General features: G+C 42.2%; 1 protein-coding gene and 1 long non-coding RNA gene across 5 annotated transcripts in view; one reads left to right on the top strand and one right to left on the bottom strand.

The window, feature by feature from the left end:
• The window catches only part of LRPPRC (leucine rich pentatricopeptide repeat containing), a 105061-nt gene extending 103784 nt beyond the window's left edge, over nucleotides 1-1277 (bottom strand). For both annotated transcript variants that reach the window (XM_025868917.2, XM_073897778.1), the window contains exon 1: nucleotides 1090-1277. In XM_025868917.2, the coding sequence (XP_025724702.1) occupies nucleotides 1090-1238 (149 nt within the window). In that variant the 5' untranslated portion in view covers nucleotides 1239-1277. The remainder of the gene's footprint in view (nucleotides 1-1089) is intronic.
• Nucleotides 1278-1597: 320 nt separating this feature from the next.
• The window catches only part of LOC112821627 (uncharacterized), a 74882-nt gene continuing 54210 nt past the window's right edge, over nucleotides 1598-22269 (top strand). The window contains exons 1-2 of one of the 3 annotated variants that reach the window (XR_003207493.2): nucleotides 1598-2019; nucleotides 6066-6161. This is a non-coding gene — a long non-coding RNA (uncharacterized lncRNA). The remainder of the gene's footprint in view (nucleotides 2020-6065; nucleotides 6162-22269) is intronic. The other 2 variants (XR_012379835.1, XR_003207492.2) reach the window with 2 other exon arrangements.

Genomic DNA, 22269 nt, shown 5'->3' with positions numbered 1-22269 from the left:
TAGGTTTCCAGGCTGCTCCACAAAGATCCATGTAATCATAGTTATTACTATTATTATAACTAATAAAGCACTTACTAGGTACCAGGCCTTACCCTAAGTGCTTTTTATAGATAATCTCATGCAGTACGACCAACTCTATTACCACTCCATCTAACTAAAGAAACTGAGGCCTAGAGATGTTAAGTAACTTGTCCAATGACAAATCCTTACCTCTTAGTCTTGTCTCCCAAAGTACCTTTATTTATTAACAGTATTTCAAACTCAATTTTTCTCCAATTCTAAAACCTCAGTGCCAATCTCCCCTTCTCAAATGGTCAGAATACTACTCTAATACTTTTTCATCAAACTTCCTTATCCTCTCTTCAAGTCTATGCCAGACCTATCTCCCGATAAACCTCAATCCGTGAAAGCATTTATTCACACATTTGACACCACGGATCCCTTGGCATCCTTATATCCCCAAGAAATGCCTTGCACTTACTCACTCATTGACACTTACAGAGCCCTACTATGACAATTCCCAACCCATACCGCACCCTTGTAAATATCGAGGAAAACTCCACTCCAGAAAATGCAGGCAAAAGCCCAATCTAATCACAATTAAACGTCCCTCTCTAAACTATCCCTAGCTCACCCCCAATTCCCAACCTATCCCTCCCACCCCCAGAATATAAACTTCTCAAAATCTAAGTTCTAGCTGGTTACTGATCACCGATAATGTTCGCACGTGGGACAGGACCCAAGCCGCTCAATCCTAAAGAGACGACTAACACCCGATCCCAGCAGCAGTCTTCAAAGCCGCCCAGCTTAACAGGTCGCCCGTAGCCCGAGGACAGGAAAACCCAATACAAGTAGAGCACAATCCAAGCCGGAAGCAAACCGAGCACACGGCCATGACCTTCTGAAGTCGACTGACCCTGTCACCCGAAAACCCCCGCTGCGGAGCGGGGTCCGAGACCCCGGGACGATTGGCCCCAGGGTGGCGAAGAGGGCACGGAGAGAGACAGGCGGGCCCGGCCCCCTCCAGCATCACGACCCCGGGGGACGCCCGCGCTGCAGACGGGGAAAGGGTAGAGCGTGGGCACTCACCCGGCGACAGGCCCGGCGCGGGCGGCCGGCAGACAAGGGGCGGCGTGCGGTCGGCTCAGGCCGCCTGCGAGGAGGCGCAGGGAGAGCGGGAGGCGAGGGTCCGCCCCGGCTTGGAGTAGCCAGCGGGCTGGTCTCAGCAGGGCTGCCATGACTCGGCCGTCCCTACCGCAGGATGCACGCTCGGCGAGAAGGACAGGGGGAGCACGTGACCGCTGGGTCGACCGGCGCGGGAGAGACCAAAGGCCGGGCGCGCCAGACGTAGGGGGAGCCACGCGTTGTTTTAGCTTAGAAAATAGACAAACAGATTTCTCTGAGGACATAGGAGCCCCGTACGACGTGTCAATAATAATGTGACGTGACTGATTATTTGAGGGTGCTTCTCTTTTCGTTTTCTAGGCTTAGTCTCAGCATGCTCAGTGCCTCCACCCCTACACTTTTCAGTTGGTAGAGTCAGCAGAGGTCGACTCCTCCCAGGTTAGCGCAGGGGCTTGCGGGGGGCCAACTAGCAAGGACACCCGGGAACTCTCGAGAAGAGCCGACTATGAAGGTCCCAGCGTGTGGGAAGATTCGCGGTCGTGAGCGGATGTTGTCGCAGGCGTTTAGTGGAATCAGCTCAGCGCCGAAGTTGCCGCGCCGATGGGAACGTCCTGATAGGAAAGCTCTGAGACGTGTGGGACTGAAGAAACGTTGAGGACCTTTGCACTGTGCCAGGGGCCTCAAAGGTTATAAGAGGATGTGATTTGTGTTCATGGGGCTTGAGAACAGTGTAAAACAGTACGTAGGTCCAAGCCTAAATCCATAAGCAGTGCCTCGCTTTACGACATAGGTGGATGCTAACCAAGATCGTATAGTTTTAAAGCTGGAACTGAATTCATTATCTTCCCCACTTCCACCCCGCTTCTTCGTTCAGTAAATGCACCAGCATCAGAGGTAAGATAACGATAGGAATAAGAGTCTGGAGCCAAATCTGGGGAGAAAACCGGGGCCCTTGCCTTCACAAGGTTTATAGTCTGGAAGGGTTCCCAGTGCACACGTGGGAAGCCGGAAACCGGCTTCCACGCCCTCTTCGCCTAGGTGTATCCTACCCATTGCCAGGTGAACACTCAGAAGTTTTCTCTGGAAGCTCTCTATGGTAATTCCCCATGTGGCTGTTTATCCACTCAATATCCAGCTCCTTGACAGCAAAGTCTGTGACCATTTCTTGTAGCTGAGGCACCTACGCAGTGCCAAGCACACAATAGGTTGCATTAAATGTTTGCTGAATAAATGAGCATTTTGAAATTACCTAGTTTGTCTCTCCTTTGAGAGATGAGGAAAATGAGATCCAAAAAAGGTTAAATGATTTATGCTGGATTATACTACTAGGCATTAGTAGTATAATTTATTAATTAATTATTAAGTGAATTAATAAATTATACTACTCACTCAACACTGATTTATTGAACACCTATTCAGTACCAGGCACTCTTTGAGATGGGAATCCAGCAGAAAACAAAACAGAGCGAGTCGGGACTCTGATGAAGGGCTCCAAAGTTTAGTTTGGGAAGACAGATAAGAACTGTCATGTAAGATAAATCAGGATAAAGAGATTGAAGGTGCATGTTCAGCCTCTTGAGAGAACAGCAAGAAGGACCATGTGGATTAGAGGAAAGAGGAAGTCTGGGAGGGGAGGGTGGGCCTGCCTGGAGGTCTGAGGTAGTTGGGGGCCCGATTATGCAGAATATTATAGGCTGCTGTAAGGACTTTGACTTTTGTTTTAGAAAGAGATGGGAAACCATTGCAAAGGTTGGTGTTTTGCTGTGATGTGAATCTATTTACATTTTTAAAGGATCACTGGCTGCTGTTGAGAGAGGTGATTTTAAGAGAATAAAGGTAAATAAAAGTAGGGAGACCAGTCAGGAGTCTCTTGCAATAATCTAGGCTAGCCGTGATAGTAGCTTGAACTGGGAGGGGAGGGGGGGTACAGGTAAGATGATGGGAAAGGGTCAGGTTCTCGCTTTATTTAAATAGTAGGACAAAGAGGGAATTGCTGATAGATTGGCTGTGGCATATGAGTCAAGGATGTTTCCAAACATCCTGGGGCCTGAGCAATTAGAAAGATGGAGGTGGCACTGATTAAAATGGGAAAGATTGAGGGAAGAGCAGATTTAAAAGGTGAATCAAAAGTGATCTTATGGTGGGGCGTCTGGGTGGCTCAGTTGGTTAAGCATCTGCCTTTGGCTCAGGTCATGATCCCGGGGTCCTGGGATCGAGCCCCACGTCCGGCTTCCTGCTCAGTGGAGAGCCTGCTTCTCCCTCTCCCTCTGCCTGCCTCTCTGCCTACTTGTGCTCTCTTTCTATCTCTCTGTCAAATAAATAAATAAAATCTTTTTTTAAAAAAAGTGATCTTATGGAATATGAAGCTTGAGGTGCCTGTTAGACATCCAGATACCAGGTTTCAGTAGGGGGGTTGCTCTAAGAGTGCAAGTCTGGATTTCAGAGCAAGAGATACATGTGGGCATCTGCAGCCTATACCTAACACTTGCAGCCATGGAAACAGGTGAAAGCACCAAGGAAGAAAATACAGAGGAGAGATGAGGTTTAAGGACTGAGGGTTGTGACATTTCAGTATTTAGAGGATGCAAAGATGAAAATCCAGCACAGGAAGCTGAGAAACAATAGCCAGAGAAGTAAGAGGAGACCTGAGAGAGGGAAAGGTGAGATCCCAAGTAAGAGAGAGGCAAGTCTTTCAAGAAGGGAGTTATGAACCGTATAAAATGCTGCTGTTCATTCTATTAAAATGAGCACTCAACATTGACCATAGGATTTGGCAACACAGAGGTCCCTGGTGATGCTGAGCAACATTATGGTGACCTCTTGAGTCAAAAGATAGACTGAAGTTAAGTTAAAGAGTACATGAAGGAAGGGAAAGTGGATACAGGGAGTGTAGACAACATTTTGAGGAATATACTGTGAAGGAGGGAGCAGAGAAAGGGGTGGTATCTAGAAGGGGTGTGAAGTCAAGGGAGGTTAATTATTTTTTTTTTAAGATTTTATTTATTTATTCATGAGAGACAGAGAGAGAGAGAGAAGCAGAGGGAGAAGCAGGCTCCCAAGGAGCAGGAAGCCCAATGCGGGACTCGATCCCAGGACCCTGGGATCATGACCTGAGCCAAAGGCAGATGCTTAACCATCTGAGCCACCCAGGCGCCCAAGGAAGGTTAATTATTTTTTAAGATGGAAGAAATAATAGCATGTTTGTTGCTGATGGAAATCATCTGTATGTAACTATTTAAGTTAATTTAAACTTTTAAAAATTTAGTTCCTCGGTGATTAACCACATTTCAAGTACTCAATAGCCACAAGTGGCTAGTAGCTACCGTATAGAACAGCGTGGACAGAGAACATTTCCATCATCATAGAAAATTCTGTTGGATAGGGCTGCAGTAGGAAGTGAAAATTTGATAATGCACGAGAGAGAGAATGAGTACATTGAGGAGACAAGAGGGAATAGGGTCCGGTAAAAACTGAAGGGGTTGACTTTACATATGAATCTAGACAGTCCAGCCATTGTCACAGAAGGAAAGATTCGGTATATGGTTACAGATGCAACAAGGCTGGGAGAGGTAGTAGTGAGAATGAGTGGATGTTCTCCTAATTGTTTCTATCCCTGAAACCCTTCATCCCTAACCAGCATTCTCTCTGTTGCTGTACCAGGCTTCCTCTTAAAGCATAAAACAATGACTGATGAAATTTATCTAGTTATTCATTCATTTATTCATTCATAAACACATTCACTATTTATTGAACACCTAAAATCTGCGAGGCAGCAAGTTAAGTGCTAGAAAAACTATGATGAACAAAAACAGAAGTGGTCCTTATTGTTATGGAGCTTGTATCCCAGAGGACAAGGCAGATATTAATAAAATAATCACACTAAATAAGTTACACACTGAAACAGGTTCTGAGGGAAAGAGACATGTTTCCATGAGAGAGTATATACCTCATCTGGGAGTCAAAAAGATTCCCAGGGAAAGGATCATTAGGTTGTGGTCTGAAGAATGAATAGTTAACACATGCAAAGTGCATGCACACACACACACGTGTGTGTGTGTGTTTTGTGCATGTGTATAAGAGGAAAATAGCGGTGTTTGCTTGATTTTCAGTTCAGACTTCCCAAATCCTCCAATGTCTTTAGACTGCAGAAGCTGTGACAAAGTGGAAGAGAAGTCCAAGTTGATCATCCTTGGTTTCTCCCTTAGTTTATTCTGAACTATGAAGTGGATTCAAATGTTGGTTAAAAAATTGGGAGTCCCATAGCCTCTGAATAGAATCTTATTAGAAAGGACAGCTTAGATGCTAGACTTTGCAAAAGTACTTAACTACTTGGTTTCTTTATGTGTAACGCTGGTGATACCCTTCCTCCCAGGATTTTTTGGGAATATTAGATAAAATAAATGAAGTTCTTACAGTAGCAGGCACATAAGAAACTCTGAAAAATGATGTAGCTACCATTATTGTTGTTGCTACTTTTCATGATTTAGTCTAACCTTACGAGTTTGGGTTCTTCTCCAGTTTCTCCTTGGAGTCTGTTTTTTTTGTTTTTTTTTTTTGACACTGCCTAATAACCTATAGCTAGTGTCTCAAACTCCCAATTCAGTTTATTCAGTTGTTAAGTGCTTAGGATAAGCAAAGCATAGAGCAAGTTACATCTCAGGGCAAAGAAGTTATACATGATACACTTAATGAGCTTAATTTATACAGTAGTATAAAACATATTGTATCCAGATAACCATTACCAAAGGCAGTGTGATAAGAGCAACAAAGAAGAGGCAAACCAAGTGACAGCTGGGCAGGAGAACAGAAAAAGGTTCCATGACCCTTCAGCCCTTGGAGGCTAAGGAAGACATGAGATAGTAGGCATGGTGGCGAGGGGAGTTCTAGGCAGAGGGAACAGCAGGAGCGAAGATACAGAGCTCTCCTTCCTTAAACTGCAGAATGTGTTTGGACCCTGAGATCTGCCCAGAGCCTATGGAGTAGAGGAGAAGATCACTAAACCAATGGCTTTCACGCTTCTGTGACTGTGACCAGTGGTAAGAAAATACATTTTATAAATGACACAAATACACACATATAAAAAGAAATGTCATAAAACAGTAACGAGCCTTCCCACATATGATGCCCATGGATATGCAGTAATCTATTCTTCTATTTCACTTTTTTTTTTTTTTTTTTTTTAATGCTGATTGATCCGGGGCGCCTGGGTGGCTCAGTGGGTTGAGCCTCTGCCTTCAGCTCAGGTCGTGATCCCCGGGTTCCTGGGATCGATCCCTGTGTGGGGCTCCCTGCTTAGCGGGGAGCCTGCTTCTCCCTCTCCCTCTGCCCCTCCCCCTGCTCATGCTGTCTCACGCACAGTCTCTCTCTCTCAGATTTATAGAATCTTTTAAAAATAAATAAATAAATAAAATGCTGATTGATCCTAATTCGAACAAACGAGGTGTAAGAAAACATTTTTAGACACCTGAGATGTATTACATGATACCAGGAATTATGGCTCACTTTTTTAGGTGTGACAATGGCTGTGTGGTGATGCAAGAAAGTATGTGATAATATCTTGATAATCATGGAATACGGGTGATTTTACTGTTCTTTCTACTTTTGTATGTACGAATGTTCATAAAAAGGTGAAATGCTGGTTGTATTTTGATTTCACGATACTCATTAATGTAGCATGACTAGAAGTTTGAAAAGCACTGTACTCAATCATGTCAATGTAAATGCAAAGTAAACAGCACCCAGCAGGCAAAAGTACCTGTGAGAGCTGGAGACCTGTTCATAGGAGCGACAGGGTTGATTGACTTCTTCAGCAACTAGTTGTTCTAACATCAAAACTTGCCATTGTTTCTAAATCATTTTTTAAATAATTTTACATGTAATATGAAATATCTGAGATTATAGCCATTACATTACATTACAAAGATTTTCATTTAAGACCAAAGTGGTGGTCAAAAAAAAAAAAACCCATTCGGGTTTTTTTTTAAGTTTTTTTTAAATTAGTTTCAAAGGTAGAATTTGGTGATTGATCAGTTGCATATAATACCCAGTGTTCATTACATCACGTTCCCTCCTTAACGTCCATCACCCAATTATCCCATGTCCCCACCCACCTCCCATCCACCAACCCTCAGTTTGTTTCAGTGTCTCTTAGGGTTTGCCTCCCTCTCAATTTTTGTCTCATTTTATTTTTCCTTCCCTTCCCCAATGTTCATCTGTTTTGTTTCTTGAATTCCACATATAAGTGAAATCATATGGTATTTGTCTTTTACTGACTTATTTTGCTTAGCCTAATACCCTCTAGTTCCATCCACGTCGTTGCAAATGGCAAGATTTCATTCTTTTTGGTGGCTGAGTAATAATCTATTTTGTGTGTGTGTGTGTGTGTGTGTGTGTGTGTGTGTGTGTGTGTATACATTGGTATGAATGTGGTATATGTACCACATCTTTATTCATTCATCTGTCAGTGGACATCTGGGCTCTTTCCATATTTTGGCTATGATGGATATTGCTACTACAAACATTGGGGTGCAGGTGCCCCTTCAAATCACTATGTTTGTATCCTTTAGATAAATACCTAGTGCAATTGCTGGGTCATAGGGTAGCTCTATTTTTACTTTTTTGAGGAACCTCCATACTGTTTTCCAGAGTGGCTGTGGTGGTATTTTGTTTTTTGTTTTTGGTTTTTTTTAAGGAAACATTTATCTTCAAAATTTGAGCTGAAAGTATGGTACTCAACACCCCAGTGGACATTAATCTCTTTTTACTTTGGTCAATTAACCTTTTTTTTTTTTTTTTTACCTCATAACAACTTATGATGGATCACATACTGATCATTCATAATTGTTCATTGGCCTTTTTGGAGTCTCCTCCAATTTTCACACAAATACATTCAAAATAGTGGGAGCAAAGAACCAAGTGATCGCCTTGAGTTTAAAAGCCTATTTTGCTTAAAAGCTTTAATATATTTTAAGCAGCAGATTTAATGTTTAGTTATGATTGTATTTTCTTTTAAGGCACTTGTCTGATGAATCAAGGGCTTCCTCCATCTGTGACTACATTTTTCATATCCAAATTTATTCATGTGTATAATTCTCAATTATTCAAAAAATATTCTGCCTAGACCTTTATTTGCACACAGCCCCCAGATTCTCATTATAAGTAGAGGTCCAATTTGTCATTGTTACACCCTTCAGCAACACTTCTGTCAAATAATAATTCTTTCATGAGCACACAAACCAGGAAGACTGCAGGGTCATTTACTATAAGAAAGTAACCAGCACTGGCAACAAGGGATTGTTGCTGATATTTTCCCAGTGTTGCCATGTGTGAAGGCTGAAAGTTTATGTGTTTCCCACAGGGCAGATAGTGTCTGGATAAATCAATACAGAAAAGGAGTCAAACATAATTGGCATTTCGGTGTACTTCAAGACAGAAACCAGTTATAATCCTCGCAACAGCCAAGCATTAATTTTAAGAAATCTTTATTAACAGTCATTATTAATTCCTAAAATGTGTCATGGGTCTTTTAAATTTCCTGGTTAATTGGAGTTTTTTGTTTGTATTGTTTTTAAGGAACTAGAAAATGTATTTAATTTTCTTAGAGCAATAGATAATGAGGAGGTTTTGTTAAGCTTGTGTCTCTCTAAGGGTTGAAAAATAACTTACATTTTAAAAGTTGGACACTTTTGGGGCTCCTGGCTGGCTCAGTCAGAAGACTGTATGACTCTTGATCTTGGGTGCTGAGTTCAAGCCCCACATTGGGTGAAGAGATTACTTACATAAATAAAACTTTTTAAAAAGAAGTTGGACACCTTTATGCAATTTGCTTTTCAATAATTTCAGTTCAATTTGGAGAGAGAGATTAATAGCATTTACTTGGGCTAAGTGAAGAATATATGGATTTTCCATTGCATTAAGTTGCAAAGACACCAATATGGCTCTTGTTCTTGGCTACCCATCTTGCTTTCCAGGCCTGTTTGGGAGAAATGCAAGTGGCCTGGAAATATGTTACACAAAGCAGGATCTAGAAACGATGTGTCTTTAGGTTGTCTCCCACTGAAGAGTGAGCAGTATGTTTTCAATCGAGGGTGGGACAGTTGAATTATAGTAGCTTAAAGCATTTTTTGAATTATATATGGGGAGGCGCCTGGGTGATGCAGTCCGTTCAGTGTCTGACTCTTGGTTTCTGTTCAGGTCATGATCTCAGGGTGGTGAGATAGAGCCCCGTGTCAGGCTCTGCTCAGTGCAGAGTCTGCTTCAGGCTCTCTCTCCCTCTCCCTTTATCCCTCCCCACCACGGGCACTCTCTCTCTAAAATAAATGTCTTTTTTTTAAATGAATTATATATTGGAAGAAAGATACGTGTTTATCACTGCATGTTAGAAGGATTTTTAGTCAGCATTTTGTTTTGGGTTGGTCTACAGTATTTCCCAAACATATGTACTTTTGATTTCTGATACCATCCCCCACTTCTGGTCACTGGATCAGCATATGACCCAGGCCTAGACTATGAGACAATCCCATCCTTTTGGCTAGAGTGATTGTTTTGGGGACCCAAAGTAAGGCAATTGACATAATTCGTTCACTTTTACTAACTGTGTCTAGTAGGGGAGATATGTAATCCCAGAGTCATCAGCCATGAACATGTGAATCAGTAATTGCTGGGAGCCATTCTTCCTGCCCCATGAAGACACCTGTATTTGGTAGAGAATGAGGATGTGTAGAGAAGCAGAGCCAAGGACTGGAGAGAGGCCTGATGACTTCATTGGTGTTTTTCTATCCAGTTGTGCTTGAAGACAAATTTACCCCTGGAGTTCCCAGTTATTTGGGCCAACAAATCGCCTTTGTACTTAAGCTAATTTGAGGGGGTTTTGCTGTTGCACTAATAAAAGGCCGTCTTTAATGTTGAGTTTGGATAGGATCGCTATTCTTTAATAGCATGCTTCCTCTAAACATGATGAGTGTTTATTCTTTTTTATTATTATTTAAATGTTTTAATTCATTCTCTGTGTTCTCATCATTTCCTTTATCATTTTGTTGATTATAAATTCATTACATTTTTAAAAAAATAATGCACTGAAAATGCCAAAAGAGTAAAATATCACCAAACTATCCTCCAAAGTTTCAAAAAAGGAACAAATTAAGGATGACTGAATTTTTTTTTCTTAAATCAGATATACTCCAAGTTGAAACTAACACACCAAAAATATTCCACAGCCAAATAGTGCAAGAGGTTGAGGAGAAATACCCTAGAGCAGAGGTGGAATGACCTACTGGCCAAATGGCTTGGAAAGAAGACTTTCAAAGAAAGTCTCAAATTCTACACTACGCGCTACCACCTCCCCAGGTATAATTAGGTGCTCTAGGGGGCGTAGTTTCTTCAACTTCTACTGATCCCACGACATACATGTTTTACATAAACTTCCCAGGTGATTCTGATGCACACCGAACTATAAGTGTATTGAGTGAATTACATCAATTAACTCTTTTAACGTTCATAATGGTTCTATTATGTAGATTCTGTTATCAACTACATTTTTAAAATGAGGAAACTGAGGCACAGAAAGGCTAAGTTCCAAAGCCAGTTATTTAACCACTACCCTGTACTGCTTTAAAATAATGCCTTTCATGGCAATAATAGTGACAATTGCAGGCAGACTCGGGGGAGAAATGTTTGGATTCATCTGGGGTCTTCTGCCTCCCAGGAACTATTCCACCCCAGCCAACACTAGTTTCTCTCATTTCTGAGCTTCTTATACTCAACTTAATATACGTGCTGCCGAAGTGAGCACTATACTCAACCTAAAATCAGCATCACACAATTTGCATCAAATTCTATCCTCCCTTTGTCCTGTTACTCTTGCCTTCTCAACCATATCAGAAATTTACTGAGTGGGGGGCGCCTGGCTGGCTCAGTCAGTACAGCATGCAACTCTTGATCTCAGGGTCATGAGTTCAAGCCCCACGTCCACGTTGATCACGGAGCCTACTTTAAAAAGAAAAAAAAAGAATTGACTAAGAACTCAGGTCCAGTTTTCTCTCTTACCTTGCCTGTAGCACCTGGTATGGAGCACCATTACTTGCTGACCAGATTTGGAAGTTGTAAACTGACTTTAGAAACCTGATTACTTGTGAATTTTAGATGCATTTAGCACTGAATTCTTGAGATTGACATTACATTTTATTAGTTCCTGCCCTTTTGCAGTTTTAGGTGTCTAACCAGATACTCCTTTGCTTCAGTCACGTCGGATATCCTTTTGTTGATCTTCACCACTCAAAGTCCACGTTTCTTTTGCTAATCAAATTTGTGTGGGAGTATTCCCTTCCTGCAGCTGAGAGCAGGTCTTGAAAATTTTTCCTTTTGAGCATGCTTCCAGCGAGCTCTTTCCTCCTTGACTTTTGTTTGCTTCCTAGAAATGCCCATGCTGGGACAAAATTACTTTATCCAGATGCCAGTGATTGAAAAGACATTCTAATTATCTGTCGATGGTAAATCATAAAACTTGTTTAGAAACCCATTTGTTAAGCTTGTGAATATCCAGGGGAAAGAGTGGTTTACCTAGTACCACTAAAATTAGCTTGGTATTTGGAAATGCTGCAGGCTTGAATACATTGAATTATAAATGGAATCATTGCTAACAACCCCTAGGAGGTTTTCAGTGATTGTTTTATTCAGCTTTACTGACTCTGGCAATGACTCCCCTACCGGCACGAAGGGCTGCCCAGCTGCAAGAAATTCACGATGGCTGCATTTGCCTGCAGAGTCTGGAAAGATCTAAGGTCTTTGGAGATGAGAAATGTGTTTTTTTCCTTGTCTTAACTGGCAGTATGAGCCTCTGGCGTTTCAAAGTGCAAGTCATTAGTGTCCATCGGGGTGATGTTAATCTGTCTGTGTTTCAGTCTCCGGACATTTTCCAGTTGCTTCTGCCACAACAATCTCTGCCATCTCAGTGCCTCAGATGCCCCCTGTGAATTCAGCAAAGCTCTACAGCCCCAGCAGGTGTCACAGAAACCCGCTGCTAACCAATCCTCATGCTCTTCTTTCTTTCAGTCATCGTTGAGTCGTAAAGCTCGTCTAAAAGGTGGGGCTTCTGCTTGGCCATTTTCAAACATAAGCTGAGAGAAACCTGTTACGGTTTCGTTTTTGTGTTTGTTTCATTTTCAGTAGGGAGGAGACTTTCTTTTATTTTGAATGTTGGGCTCGTGTCATGCCGTCTGGGGAACCTAAGCTGATGTTGATCACATTCACATTCAGGAGAAACATAAGACTATAGGATGGAGTGGAGGGAGACAGGCGAATTGCCAGAAAGCAAACAAAACAAGGCACTTACATACTCGGAGGGGACTCAGGAAAGCCAGAGGGTCCCAGGTGATGCTTGAAATGGGTGTGAGGGGTCAGAATTGTCAGGACATCCTATCCTCCGTCATCTCCCTGGAGTGACTAAGCTGAACCCCTGCTGTCTGAGCTATGGTTTGGTGGAGAGCCAAAAGGGGGAGGCTGTTCTTTCATCAGATCGGTCCAGACTTCCCGGTGTGTTCATATGACATGGAGCCAAACCATACCGAAGAGCTAGTTGATGGTTGTTAAGAGCCTTGGCCTTTTATTTAGTCATCAGAAAAACCAAGGCTCGTAGGTGCTGGTAAAGTGCCAGATTAATTATTCAGAAACAAGTGCCTGGGATTGGACCAAGTATTGTCTCATTAGCATGCAGTGTCCATGCTGGAGTCTGGTTAGAAAAGCCACAAAGACGGCAGGAGGGATCGATGGGAGGGAACCAGGAGGAAAATAAAATTAACTTTCTCCTATTTTGTGCTGTGAAATCTCTTGGTATAATAGAATGCCACCCTTTCCGATATAGGATCCAGTAATGTGCCCTGACCCAGGCTCTGTTCTTGAATATGAAAGACATTCTACCAGCCTCTTACATCTGTGCCCATAAACTTGGCCTTCTTTCCTCTTATGATACATTGTGTCTAAGGTTCATCCTCCCACTTATATTCAGATCTCATCTCCTCTTGCCTCCTCAAGGACTTCACTCCTGAAATTCTCCCTTCTTTCTCCTGCACCATTAAGTTCCCATGTCTGCTGAATGATCCCCATCAGCAAGCATTCTGATATATTTTCCATCTTAAAAAAACCCTCCAGGATCTATTTTTCCTTCCAGCAACTCCCTGGTTTTTTCCTCTTTATAATAAAATTCTTGCTAGAGTTGTCTATACTGGTCTTTCCTCGACTTCATCAGTTCCCATTCACTCTTTTTTTAAGTTTTATTTATTTAAGTGATCTCTATACCCAACGTAGGGCCCGAGTTCATGACCCCAAAATCAAGAGTTGGATGCTCTATTGACTGAGCCAGCCAGGCACCCCAGTTTCCATTCACTCTTGAATCAGGCTTTTGTGGTAACCCAAAACCACATTTTACCAATATTTCGTGTTGCCAAATCCAGATGTGAATAGTCCTCCAGACTCTTTTACTGGATTTCCCCCTTTTTCCAACCTCTAAACATTGCAGTAACATGGCCTCAGTCCTTAGGTTCCTTCTCTCTCTGCCTTGGCAATCTCCTCTAGTCTCCTGGCTTTATATACCACCTTTATGATGATGACACCCAAATTCCTGTCTCCTCCACCAATTCCCATTTGGATAGAGATCTAATAGAAGGGGCACCTGGGTGGCTCAGCTGGTGAAGTGTCCCACTCTTGATCTCAGCTCAGGTCTTGATCTCAGGGTTGTGAGTTCAAGCTCCGCACTGGGCTTCACGCTGGGCATGGAACCTACTTTAAAAAAGAAAAAAAAAAGGTAGAAATTTAATAGAAATCTCTGACCCCAACTTCTTCTCCCACTGTCTTCCTTGTCTCATTCATGGCTATTCTATTCTCCTAATTCCTTAGAGGAAAAACCTAAAAATCACATTTTCCCTCCCCTCTCCATACATCCAGTCCATCGATGAGCTCTGTCATCTCCCCCATCAAGGCATACTGCACTTCAGTTCTTGCCACCTGCACCATCACCTCCGCCATCAGCTCTCACCTGGACTATTAGAATAGCCTCCTAACCGTTCAACTGCAGTCTGTTTTCCACACAGCAGCCAAAGTCATATTTTTAAAACAAATCTAATCGTTTTATTCCCCTAGTCAAAACCCTTTATGGCTTTTCCGTCACCCTTTGAAGAAAACTCCAGAGTCCTTACCGTGGTTACATGAAATCCTACATGACATGGACCTTGCTCCTTTCTCCAGCCTTACCAACTTGCTCCCTCTTGGTGCTTCTTTCCATCCCAGTGGCCTTCCTCTGGTGTCTCCAACACCTAAAGCTTATCTCTCAGGTGTTGTAGTTCCAGCTTTCGCTCTATAGTAACAGCGTATCATTTACTGAACTTGCACTACAGGCAAGGCAGTGTGTTCAGTATTTTACATATTTAATTTTTGAACCGTGACCCTCAACGTAGATATTACTATCTCCTCTTTACCCAGGAAGAAACTGAGGCTCAGAGAGGTTAGGTATTTGCCCAAAGTAGCAGAGCTGGACAGTAATAGAACCAGGATTCACATTCAGGTGTGTCCCATTTTAAAGTTGAAGCTCTTTCCACTACATACTGGCACTTCTCTGGGTCTGGGATGGACCAGCAAGGACTTCATGCCCTTGGTAAAATGTTATTTTGTAGGGGGTGTATGAGTGTGTGTGTACTGATGTCCTGGAGCTCATTGTAAAGCTGACTTTAAGCTTGTGAAAGAGATTGCTGAGGATATTGATACTGTTTGTAAACTCCTTGACTCTCCAGAAGAGACATGCTTGGTGGAGGAGAAGGAGGTATGGCCTCTTCCCTCCTGAGTGATGGAGCCTGAAGGGCTGGGGAAGCAGGCCCTGGGGGAGCGGGCTGTGGTGAAGACTCTTTTGTTTCCAAATGCTAATAGTTCTGGATTCAAAATCTTTTCTCTCTTTGACTGGACCCAGAGATAATAAAACAAAAAACTTACAGCATGTAATTTGGCATTTTACTGGTATGGTAGGCTCACAAAATTTTGTTCTTCCTGACAAGGCTCAGATAATTCTATCAAAATAAATCTCTGAAGGAAAAAAGCTTTCTTTTAAAGTCTATGAGAAGCCTTTTCAAGAACAAAAATAACACTTAAAGCCGATATTCTGTGTATCTTCTTCTCCTTTTCAGAAGAAATTCTGCCCTTTCTGATAATAGAAAATAAAAAAATGTCAGTGGGGAAAATGTCAAAATTTGGCATGCAGTAGAGAGTGGAAATTTCTCCAACACTGTACTTTGAATTTTAAAGAGTTTGGGGCGCTGGTTGTTCAGGAGTCAGAGCTCCACATCCACTTGTATTCTTTGCCAGTGCCCATGTCTGTGAATGGCTTCGCAGTATTTGTACTCATTCATCAGACGCTGACTGAGAACATTACTGTATTAGAGTTCTTCAGAGAAACGGAGCCAATGAGATGTATATACAGATATATGTAAGAGGAGATATATTATAGAAATTGGCTTATGGGATAATGGAGGTCCGAAAGTCCCAAAAGCTGTTGTCAAGCAGGCAAGATGGAGAACCCAGAAAACTGATAGTGTAATTCAGTCTAAATCTGAAGGCATGAGAACCATGGAAGCCAATCCTAATCTCAGTCCAAAGACCCAAGAATCAGGAGGCTGATGGTGTAAGTGCTGGTCCAAGTCCAAAGGCTTAAGAACTAGGAACTCTGATGTCCAAGGGCAGGAGAAGGTGGATGCCCCAGCTCAGGTAGAGAGCAAATGCACCCTTCTACCTTTTTGTTCTATTCAGGCCCTCAGTGTATTGAATGATGCCCACATTGGTGGCGTCTATCTTCTTTACTCAGTCTACTGATTGAAATGCTAACCTCTTTGGGAAACACCCACACAGACACATCCAGAAATGTTTTACCAGCTATCTGAGCAGACCTTAGCCCAGTCAAGTTGACACATAAAATTAGCCATCATCAGAACCATTTCAAGAGCCAAGTATTTCAACATCTTCTTCAAATGGTCTCTCTTATGTTTGCGCTCCCAGACTTTGTGAACACTTCTCTGCCCAAAATGTGCTTGATCAGAGATGGCCAGTTTTTGCAGGTGGATCTACAGCACATTTGGGTAGATAAGCTGAATTTTGTATGCATTTCAGTATAGACACATTTACCATGTGTTTAACATGTGGTAGGTGGTATGAAGGCTACAGTGGGGGAAGAGGAAGAGAGCAAAAACTTATTTATTTAGAGCCTGTTGTGTGCCAAATAATTTACTACATGTATAATTTTAGGTAGGGTAAAGGTTACTCTTCATAGTTAGAGAAGTGAGGCTCTGAAAGGCGAACTACCTCACTCAAGCTAGGGAATGGAGGAACTAGAATTGAAATCAAGAGTTGTCTAGGACTAAAACACATGCCCTTTCCATTGTACTGCATTGTGACAGAATTAAAGTTGAGATTCCCTTCCAAATATGCTATGGTTTCAAGATGAAATGCCACATTTGTCAAATAATAAGTTCTGAAGGAATTTGGAGAGGGGGTTAAAAGTACTTAGGTTATCAAGGAAGTTTTCATGAAGGAGGCAGGGTGGTTGCTGGATCTTGAAATCTGGGTATAGTTTTTATGAGTAGGAAAGGAGATCATAACAAGTGAAGGGAATTACAGTCTGGGAACCAGAATGAGCTAAAAAATAGAGGAGAATGTTAGTGGCACATGATGGGTGAAGAGGCAATTACTCTTGCTGTTGCTGAAAGTAGGAGATAGGGCCATGCCGGTATTACGATCAGATTGTAGAGTACTTTCAGAGCCAGGTAGAGTTGTAAGTAGAGAGATGTGGAGAAGGAAGGATAGACCATGTGCTCTCAGAGGGGAAAATTTTGTAATTAACTGACACATGATAGAACTCAGTGTATGAAAAAAAAAAACTCAGTGTATGAATTTTCTGCATACATTGGGATATGGAAATGATCATTGTGTTCTGCAGTATAGTAAAAACTAAAGTTACTCTCAGATAGAAAATAGGATACATACAACTCTGGCCATTGTGACATAAGTGCTCGCAAGTGCTTTAATTCAACATCATCTTCTCAGAGTTAAGAGAAACAACCATGGAGATGCCTGGGTGGCTCAGTCGGTTAAGCGACTGCCTTCAGCTTAGATCATGATCCCGGACTCCTGGAATCGAGTCCCACATCGGGCTCCCGGCTCAGCGGGGAGCCTGCTTCTCCCTCTGACCCTCTCCCCTCTCATGCTGTTTCTCTCTCTTAAATAAATAAATAAAATCTTAAAAAGAGAGAGAGAAACAACCATGTCTACCCAGCACACCATGATGTGTCAGCACCATGGACAGCGATGCCATGGCCACATGGTGCATCGCCAGGCAAAGTTTAGACTTGCTGTAGTAGATCTGTCACACCAAACCAGTGGAATAGAATCTTTTAGTGAATTTCAAAGACTAATCTTTCTGCCAACTTTCCCTTTCTTTGTATTCCCATCAGGGAGAGGAAAGCCCCACAGGTATTCTTTTTAGAGACTTGGTGTACAGGTCTGTTCATATGTGCATGTATGCACACACAGAGAACTCAAAGCTTTCAGAAAATTGAAACTAACTCTCTTTATGAAGATTGAGGACCCTAGAAGAAGAAAATAGGATTTTAAAGTGTCACATTTCCCGTTCTCAACTCAACTTTCCCTGACATAGAACTCAGTTGTCCATTACATTGAGCACCTTATCACTAGTCAGTTATCCCTAGTCTGAGTTCCCCAGCTTGCCTCCTCCTGAGGCCCAAGACAGAATAGGAGAAAAAAACTGCCAAGATTGGGTGGCCTAATTCTAAGAGTGTATTTTGATTTTTTTCCAGTTTCTTAATTCTCATCTTTGAACTTCTGGATCAGGCTTAGCTTGAAGTTGAGCCTAAATGGCATCTCAGTGCTGAAGCCAGGGTAGAATGGTATTCTTTGCTAAAGAGAAAAAAAAAAAAAAAAGATAGAAGGACAATTGTAAAGGGATTTAGAACCAATAAAAAAGCATCTGTAGCACATCTCCTTTTTTAAAAGGGGGGACAATTCTGTCACTGAGGGGCATTACCAATTTTTTTCTCTCTCATTGGAGACATTTACACAACTCCGCTGGAACTGCTTTCTGATGACAAACCTTCAATAGCTAATGTAGTCTTATTGTTCTAAGTCTTTAGCATGACATTCACGGTCTCTTCTCCGGGCTGACCTCATACCAGTGACTGTCACCCATTGCAAGGTTCTGCTTCTCTTTGTCTAGTGCTTTGCTCATTCAGACCTTATGGGCCTCCAAACCATAGTTCTCACTGTTTCCTTGTGCCAGGCATGCCCTAAACACTCCTCAGTTTTGTCTCTTCCTTAAGATTTTACCCATCTTTTAAGCCCTTAATTTTCCTAAGCTTTTTCTAATCCCCTGACTAAATAAGGAGCCTTAAGGCCCAGTAGCACCTACAGCGTATAGCTTTGCGTATTGGTACTTTGTGCATTTGGATTATCTCTCTTCCACTGGATTATAAATTCCTTGAGAGTAGTAATTGTGACTTATGTTGTATGTACCACAGGTCAACCCATAATTATTGTTGAGTTTAATTATTTGGGAAAATTCTGTCAGGCTACTTGTGTACCAGTCCTCCAATTAGACCTTCAACATAAACTGTGAAGGCTGAGAATTGCTTAGAAGTGAAGACAAAACAGATAGGAGCTGAGTGTATTGCCACTAGTCACCCCCTTCTCTCACCTTCCTTGAATTCCTTTGTAGCAAAGAGAATAGAGTGTTGGCTTCTTCATTTAATCATCACTGTGGTTTTCAAGGCTCAGAAAAATTAACTTTACCCTAATGGTTTTCTCAAATGCCACTTGACAACAGTGTACCGGTATTTTACATAACTACTGTATATTGGAGGGGTCTTCAATAGAATGTAGTGATCAAAATCCAGATCATAATTATATCCCATCAGTGTTTCCATTATAAGCTCCTCTCCAGAAGGGTTTGTTACTCATTTGTTTAATTTGTATCAGGCTTCATCCTGACATGTAATTTCTCAGTCCCACTATAATGTAGGGAATCTTTTTCTGCCTCAAAACATACATTTTAATCAGTATAGCAAATCTGTATGTGGAATACTGTGTTTCTGGGCCAGGGAAGCAGACTGGAGTGTCCACACAGGACATTCATATCAACACTGGATACTCCATACCATTTTACCTTCCTAGGGGCAGCTCTGATGGTCAAGGCTGCTGGACTGCACAGGGTCCCCCGTAAGCCATCTTTTGGATTGGGTGTCATCCCTAAACACATGACAGAAGAGCTCTCGGGAACATGAGTGTTTATCACTCTGAATCCTCATGTTAAAATGATAACGACAGGGGCGCCTGGGTGGTTCAGTCAGTGAAGCGTCTGCCTTCAGCTCAGGTCGTGATCTCAGGGTCCTGGGATCGAGCCCCGCATCAGGCTCCCTGCTCTCTCTCCCTCTCTTTCTCTGCCCCTCCCAACCATTCGTGCTCTCTCTCAAATAAATAAAATTCTTTATTTATTATTATATATTCTTTATTACAAAATAAATAATAAAATTCTTTAAGAATAAATAAATAAAATGTTAGCGACAAGGGAAACTCAAAACATTTCTCATCCAGGGTGCTTGGCTTCCTCTTAACCTGCTGACCCACAGTAGCGGGGGATCCTCAGGAGAACTGTAGACTCTGTCCCCCATCCCAGAAGTCAGTCAAGCCATATCCGTATGCTGCTCACAAGCTGGCTGTGGTAATAAACAGTTAAACAAGCATTGACACTCTCAGAAAGGAAATATAGGTCCAGAGGGGCTCTAACTGGGGAAACTTTGAAGGTGGTTTTCCAGAAGCAGTATCACTTTAGCTAAGGCCTGAGAATGAGCAGAGGTTACCTGGCAAGAGAAGGGGAAATGCAATGCAGGCAGAATTCCTGAGTAATAAAAACGGTCTAATTGGAAGTCTACATGTATTTTGTTAAAGCTCAACAATGACGGTAGCAGTTGTTTAAAAGTTAGATCTATAAGAGATTTTGCATTTTAACAATGCCCTTCACCCATACACCAACAGGGACACACATGCAGTTGAGTAAGTTTGTTTATTGTTGCAGCAAAACACACACCGTGAGGAACTATGGGATGTCCCAGCAAGAGGGTGTTAGAAAGAACCTACTTGGTTTGGATTTGGGCTGTAGTTGGGTAATTGGGGGAGGATCTAAGGAAACAAGGGCTCACTCTGGATTAGGTGCTACTAGAAAATGGGACAATTCTGTGATTGGACATCTCAATAAATCTTATCTATGAAGCGGGTGGGGACTAATCAAAGCTAAAGCAGTAATTGGTAAAGCAGTCAAGTGTGTTAGCCGGGAGAGTGAGCTATCTGGTACTTGGTGTTGTGCAGGTGACCATGTCTGAAGTTCTGCAAGATGTTTATGTCCAGCCAGAGAATGACATAGCTTAGCTGTTATCACATCAGTTTGTAATGCATTGAACCTGCTGCATTTGATCTGTTTCTGGAGATTGGAGCCTGGCTTTTTTTTTTTTTTTCTCCTCTCTTACTATCATCATCTAGAATTGCTGGTTCAGAACATGCCACCCCATAATATGCCGCTTTGACATTATTTTGAGCTGAAGTCTCTTGAGGAACAGCAGGTACAGGAAGGGCTCTCTGACCTTCCCCTTTCTACCTAAATCAGGTCATAAAATTTCCTCTCCCTGGATCAGGAAGAGAAGAACATTTTTATCACAGGAGACTGGGAATTAATGCCAAAATGAATCTGGACAAACAAACCTAAAGTAACCCTGATCTTCCATTAGTTTCCTTCATGTATTTGTCAGTTACTGTCCCACAATTTACTGTCCCTAGCCCAAACCCCTTTGTCTTGTCACCTCTTCACAAATTTGTAATTTCTTTGTTTAAAAAGTATATAAGCTCGGGGTGCCTGGGTGGCTCAGTTGGTTAAGCATCTGCCTTCAGCTCAGGTCGTGATCCCAGGGTCCTGGGATTGAGTCCCATGGGCTCCCTGCTCAGCTGGGAGTCTGCTTCTCCCTCTTCCTCTGCCTGCCACTCTGCCTACTTGTGCTCCTTCTCTCTCTCTGTCAAATAAATAAATAAAGTCTTTTAAAAAATAATAAAATACCTTTCTTTTTTTTTTTCAAGATTTATTTATTTATTTTGAGAGAGTGAGAATGAGAGAGAGAGAGTACGTGAGAGGGGGGAGGGTTAGAGGGAGAAGCAGGCTCCTCGCTGAGCGGGGAGCCCGATGCGGGACTCGATCCTGGGACTCCAGGATCATGACCTGAGCCGAAGGCAGTCGCTTAACCGACTGAGCCACCCAGGCGCCCCAATAAAATACCTTTCTTAAAAGTAAAAAAATTAAAAGCATATAAGCTCTCAGTCTTCAGTGCTTCTGTGGGTCTTCATTTTCCATGTATACTTTCCTGTGTGCACATAAAAATATTAAATAAGATGTGTGTGCTTTTCTCCTATTAGTCTATCTTATGTCCGTTTAATTCTTGGGCCCAGCCACAGACCCTAAAACGGTAGAAGGGAGTTTTTCCTCAATAATTTTTTTCCAATTTTTTCCTGCAAAAATTGGTTTTTAAGCAATACCAATTTAGACTGAAAAATTTCCTATAGGCAGTGCATCAGATAGCCCATTGCTGCCTCCACCCAGGACAGACTGCTGTCATTGTTCCCCTCTTGCTTCACCACTGCTTGTCCATGGAGAAGGAATAGTTAATTCTGTTGGATCAAGGGCTGAAGGGCATGAGAAAATAGATGACAGGTTGGTATGAGTGAGTCTAGTGAGTCAAGTTAAGGCAATTAAACTACATCTCAAGACAGTGTAGAACCATTGAAAGATTTTAAGTGAGGGTTACAGATTTGTAGAAATTTGTACTTATTGGGGAGGATGTTGAGACTAGAGGAACCTTTTGCAATAATTCAGGCAAGAGATAATGATGAGTTGAACTAAGGCATTGGAGAGGTGAGTGCAGATTTTAGAGAGGATGAAAAGTAGGATCACCACACCTTAGTGGTAGGATATAGATGAGAGCGTCTCAAGGATGCCTTCTCCTTAAGTAGGAGGGTTGTTGGTGAGGCTATTGTCCAAAGCCAGGGTGCACTAGCAGTCAGGGT

This window comes from Callorhinus ursinus, unplaced genomic scaffold, assembly GCF_003265705.2.
Source record: "Callorhinus ursinus isolate GAN/ISIS: 27379988/994484 unplaced genomic scaffold, GSC_fseal_2.0 scaffold10, whole genome shotgun sequence".
NCBI classification, from domain to species: Eukaryota; Metazoa; Chordata; class Mammalia; order Carnivora; family Otariidae; genus Callorhinus; species Callorhinus ursinus.
Note: the sequence above shows the minus strand (reverse complement) of the source record. Positions and strands in the feature narration are given on the sequence as shown.